At 44.0% G+C, this 6,052-nt stretch overlaps 1 protein-coding gene across 1 annotated transcript; it reads left to right on the forward strand.

Moving 5' to 3' along the window:
- Positions 1-1,106: 1,106 nt before the first annotated feature.
- Positions 1,107-2,697, forward strand: LOC126416030 (dihydrolipoyl dehydrogenase, mitochondrial-like). Its single transcript, XM_050083484.1, has one exon. The coding sequence runs from the start codon at positions 1,138-1,140 to the stop codon at positions 2,659-2,661; it is 1,524 nt and encodes a 507-aa protein (XP_049939441.1). The 5' UTR covers positions 1,107-1,137; the 3' UTR covers positions 2,662-2,697.
- Positions 2,698-6,052: the final 3,355 nt, after the last annotated feature.

Consider the following 6,052-nt stretch of genomic DNA (forward strand, 5'->3'; position numbering starts at 1 on the left):
GTACACTGTCAGAAATGCTATTGCGATGCGGAACTTCGTGGCAACACCAAATCAATCGTTGCAATGCCTGACCCAAGGAATGTGAAACGATAGGGACTACCAAAATGTGAACTGTTTTGAACTAAATAAATTTTATGTGTCCTGAAGAACGTGAGAGAGATTTGGTTGCAGCTCAGGCACAAAGGCTGTTGAAGAAACGATTCGCCGCGAGGCAACAGGACTGTGTCTTCATGGTCGTTCTGCTGCCCGCAAGTTATTGATTATACGAGTGAATGCCCGGCGTAGGGTAGTGTGGTGCGAAGAAAGACGCCATTCGTCGGTGGAGTAGTGGAAGGTTTTATGGCATGATGTATCGTGCTATGTGGCCGTGTTTGTCTTATGGAGATGTACATAGCGGTAAGACACTGGGCTCAGATTCGGGAAGATGGAGGGTCAAATCTCCGTCCGCTTATGCAAATAAAAATTTTCCGCAGTTTCCCTAAACCACTTAAGAAAAGTATGCGACTGATGTCCTTCTCAATTCTTACCCAATTCAAGATTGTAATACGTCTTTGATGACGTCATTGTCGACGGGTAATAAAACTCACTTCTGGTCTAAACAGTAATGCTGAGAAAGCCAGAGAAATCACATAAATGTTCATCTTTACCCGTTTTGTCCCCGATGAAGTATAGTTATCTGAGCGTGCTGTGACGATAGTGAAATTTGGGAATCGTGTGGTTGTCTTGGCTAGTTTCCTCTAGTTTGAGTTTTTCAGCGTAGCAACATGAAAGCAGGTCGTTTCCGGGATGAATCTTTCACACTGCAGCGGAATATGCGTTGTTTTGAAACTTCCGACAGATTAAGACTGTGTGTCGGATTTGCGATATCCTGTCTCCCAGCAGAGTATACAGAAGAGCTTGTGTGTAGTTTAGGAAGTAGGAAAGGGTTGATGGCAGTATTGAAGCTGTAAGGGCAGGTCCTGTGTCTTGCCCGGGTAGCACAGTAGGTCGATGCGAAATACGTATTTTTTTCGTGATGTTATATTACTGAGATTAGTTTGATTTGAATGTGTATTTGATAAGACTGAATAGTTAATAAAGTGCTTCCTTTCCATTTTCAGGGCGCTCTGGACACCTTGAAAGGAATCTACGGAAATAATGAACTTACGTTTGTTTCACAGACTGACCTCCATAAAGCCTCCGAATGTACCATGTTCTCCCGTTTGCCCCCAGTTAAGTTGCGTACAGCGGCGACAGTACGCAGCATCTCATGAAGCCGATGTTGTAGTTATTGGATCGGGGCCGGGCGGCTATGTGGCTGCCATAAAATCAGCTCAGCTGGGCATGAAGACTGTGTGTGTAGAGAAGAACGACACGTTAGGAGGAACGTGCCTCAATGTCGGTTGTATTCCTTCCAAGGCAATGTTGAACAACTCACACTACTATCACATGGCTCATTCGGGTGACCTAGCAAAGAGAGGCGTAGAAGTATCTGACTTGAAATTAAACTTGAAAGCCATGATGGAAGCGAAAACTACTGCTGTGAAAGCTCTAACGGGAGGTATTGCTCACCTGTTCAAGCAAAACAAGGTTCAGTTATTGAATGGGCACGGCAAAATAACTGGACCAAATGAAGTTACTGTGATAAAAGCCGACAACTCAACAGAAACTGTGAAAACCAAAAATATAATTATTGCAACAGGATCAGAAGTGACTCCATTTCCTGGAATAGATATAGACGAAGAAAGAATTGTTTCGTCTACAGGGGCGTTGTCCTTGAACAAAGTTCCGCAGAGATTAATCGTGATTGGTGCTGGTGTAATTGGTTTAGAGTTGGGATCTGTTTGGTCAAGGCTGGGCGCTGAGGTAGTTGCTGTGGAATTTATGCCTACTGTCGGAGGAGTAGGAATAGATGGAGAAGTATCTAAAACGTTCCAGAGGATATTGGCAAAGCAAGGTTTGAAATTTAAGTTGGGAACAAAAGTGACTGGTGCTGCTGTCCAGGAAAATTTAATTAAAGTCAGCGTTGAAGATGTGAAGGATTCGTCCAAAAAGGAGGAACTGGAATGTGATGTCTTGCTGGTGTGTGTCGGAAGGAGGCCGTACACCTTAAATTTGGGCCTTGAAGAAATGGGCATTGAACGGGATCCGAAGGGAAGAATTCCTGTCGATTCTAAATTTCAAACAGTGAAACCGAATATTTACGCCATTGGCGACACTATCCATGGTCCAATGTTGGCTCACAAAGCTGAAGACGAGGGTATTTCATGCGCAGAAGCCATTGCTGGGGGCCCAGTGCATATTGATTATAATTGCATTCCTTCTGTTATCTACACTCACCCTGAAGTTGGTTGGGTTGGTCGGACTGAAGAAGATTTGAAAAAGGATGGCAAACAATACAAAATAGGAAAATTTCCATTCGCAGCAAACAGCAGAGCAAAGACAAATAATGATACTGATGGCTTTGTGAAGGTATTAGCAGACGTAGCGACAGACAGAATATTGGGCATTCATATCATAGGACCAAGTGCCGGAGAGCTGATCAATGAAGGAGTGTTAGCGATGGAATATGGAGCGTCTAGTGAGGATGTTGCAAGATCGTGCCATGCTCATCCAACATGCTCAGAGGCTCTCAGAGAAGGATGTCTAGCTGCGTACTTTGGAAAGCCAATTAATATGTAGCTTGTGATACTAAAAAAACCGCTAATATTGTTAAGACTGTATGTGAAAGAAGAAAATGTAAGAACATCGACTTGCGTTTTGTTAAAAAAGTATCTAAAATTACTGATTTCCTTAGTTTATAAGTTTTGTACTTAGTGTTAATTTTAACCGTTATAAGCAGTATTTCCATTCAGTGAGACAAAAGAGTCTTCCTAAGTGTATTGACTTTCAATATATCACGTTACTGTAAAAGATATCATGCATATTTAGTTTATAAAATGACACATTTATAAATACCTGATACATTTTGGAAAAATTAAGAAAAACCAAACAAAAAGTTTTTACCAAGGGAAATCGCCAAACAGCGTACATTTTGAGAAGTTGCACTGAAGCGTCAAGGAAACTGGTATAGGCATGCGTATTCAAATACAGAGATATGTAAACAGGTAGAATACGGCGCTACGGTCGACAACGCCTATTAAGACAAGTACCTGGCGCAGTCGTGAGATCGGTTACTGCTACTAGAATGGCAAGTTATCAACGTTTAAGTGAGTTTGAACGTGGTGTTATAGTCGACACACGGGCGAAGCGACACAGCATCTCCGAGATAGCGATGAATTGGGGATTTTCCCGTACCACCATTTCACGAGTGTATCGTTAATATCAGGAATTCGATAAAACATCAAATCTCCTACATCGCTGCGCCTGGAAAAAGATACTGCAAGGATGGGACCAACGACGGCTGAAGAGAATCGTTCAGCGTGACAGAAGTGCAACCCTTCCACTCGTGTACGCTTGATGACTGCACGACACAAACCTTTACGCCTCGCCTGGACCCGTGAACACCGACATTGGACTATTGATGATTGGAAAATATATTGCTTGGTCGGAAGAGTCTCGTTTCAAAACATATTGAGCGGATGGACGTGTACGGGTACGGAGACAACCTCATGAAACCATGGACCCTGCATGTACGCGGGGAACCGTTCAACCTGGTGAAGGCTCTGTAATGGTGTGGGGCGTGTGCAGTTGGAGTGATATGGGATCCCTGATACGTCTAGATACGACTGACAGGTGACACGTACGTAATCGATCACATGCATTCTTTCAGGTCCATTGTGCATTCCGACGCAATTCCAACCGTACAATGCGACACCCCACACGTCCAGGATTGCTACAGAGTGGCTCTTCTGAGTGGCCATCAAACTCCCCAGATATGAATATTATTGAGCATATCTGTGAGGCTTTGCAATGTGTTGTTCAGAAGAGATCTCCACCCCCTCGTACTCTTACTGGTTTATGGACTGCCCTGCAGGGCTGATAGGTGTCTATTCCCCCCCTCCCCAGCACTACTTCAGACACTCAAGTCCATGCCACGCCTTATTGCGCCACTTCTGCGTGCTCGCGTGGCCCTATACGATATTAGTGCAGGTGTACCAGTTTCTTTGGCTCTTCAGTGTATTTTATTTTATCTTGACAACCAATTGCGGCATTTCAGTACACCATATTCAGACCCCACATGTGTTTGATGTATAGACATTCAGATGTACCGATATTGGCATATTGGAGCCATCAGTATCCGGATACCGTGAATTCTTTAGTCGAGTGCGTTCTTCGAAGGCTTGTAACAACTGAAAAAGTTGCTAAGACCGTTGCTCGCGATGGGAAACGTTAGGGTACGAGTCGGGTGCCATCATACAGTTTTAATCTACCAAGTGTTATGAAAATAGGTGCATATAAAACATGTACAAACTAGAATATTCTATCATTCCCACGGTAACAATGTGGAATTAGATTTTTGTCCATTTTGGTATGATAGTGTTACTGTCAACATCGTAGTGACCCATGTCTTTGGTTTGAGAGGAAAAAGATAAAAACGGGCTGCTTGAACCGATGTACTCAGATCCCAAGACAGAACGTCGTCGAACATCCTTGGGATGAACCATAGGCACGATTGGCAGCAACTATTCACCATACTTTGGGTTAAAAGAACATAGGTGACTCTTCAAAATAACAGACTATGATAGTACGTAATTGGATCTTAAACGTTACGCCAAGTGTCTGTAGTGAACCTCATCTGGTGTGCAGTGACACGTGACCACATATTGAAGCGTGGTATTTATGGGACACCTGGGAGATGGTACCATTACTCGAGCGAGCAAATCTTTGCTATCTTGGAGACAGCTAACACATATGAAGATGACAGAGAACATGCGAGAATGTGCAAGAAAATTCTACAATCAGTTATAATTGAAAGACATGCCACAATGACGTCTTGTGGCGGTAAACTGTAGCCACCTCGAAATAACTAATACTGTCATTGGGAGATAAGTGCTGGCCAATATGTGTGTTTTTGAAATTCTTTTATTCATTGCGACTAGTTTCGGTGCTACACCGCACCATCATCAGGCACATATAAATCGTAATTTGTTCAGCCCAGAAATTAAACTAATTGTAAATCTGATGCAGGTACAAAATAAGCCCATTGCTCAATAGGAGTAGTCAGTCATAGAATACATCAGCCTTCGAGAGAATGTCGTAACAGTAGCTGTGAATTCAGACAGGGTTGTTGCTCAGTGAGACCAGTAAATCGCATACAGGGTGTCGCAGAGATGTTGCGACAGACTTCGATACGTTGTAGAGGGTGTGTTGAGGAAGGAGATCTAGGATAGGAGTTAGTATCCGGAATCGTCATCCTACGACGCCACAGAACGTCGAAGTTAAGTCGCCGGCGCCTGCTTTTAGGCCACCCCTTTGGCAGCAAACCCGACTTCGTACGCTGGCGGACCGTAGCCGGAACGTCTCACAATGTTATTTTTGTTATTTAGTGATCGCTATTGATTGGCAGTCAAGAAGGTGGAGGGAGATGCTGCGTAAAGAGGCCTTGTCTCCTATGATTGGGATTATCTGTTGCCTAGCTGGATGACGGTTTCCATCTGCAGTTTATTTTTCTCCTGTATAATGAGGAACATGGGAGATTTTAGAGGGTTCCAAGAGAAAAATAAACTGCGGATGGAACCCGTTGTCCGAAACCGTCATCGGGCGAGACAACAGAGCATCACATTCATGGTGGGACAAGGCCTGTCTACGCGGCAGCTAGCCCCACCTTCTCCGCTGACGATCGTGGCAGTCGGGTTTGCTGCCGAAGGGGTGGCCTAAAAGCAGGCGCCGACGACTTAACTTCGACGTTCTGTGGCGTCGTTTGATGATTCCGGATACTGACTCGTATCCTAGATCTCCTCGCTCTACAACACATCGAAGTATTTTGGAACATTTCTATGACTGACTATATATTGAGTACTTAAGCCGTCCAAAATGAACTTGTACAAAATATCTCACTATCAATATGTGGTGTGTCTAAAAGGCTCGGCGAATGGTGTCATACCTGAACGGGAACTTGGCGGATGTGTAC

This window comes from Schistocerca serialis, chromosome 8, assembly GCF_023864345.2.
Source record: "Schistocerca serialis cubense isolate TAMUIC-IGC-003099 chromosome 8, iqSchSeri2.2, whole genome shotgun sequence".
Classification (NCBI taxonomy): Eukaryota; Metazoa; Arthropoda; class Insecta; order Orthoptera; family Acrididae; genus Schistocerca; species Schistocerca serialis.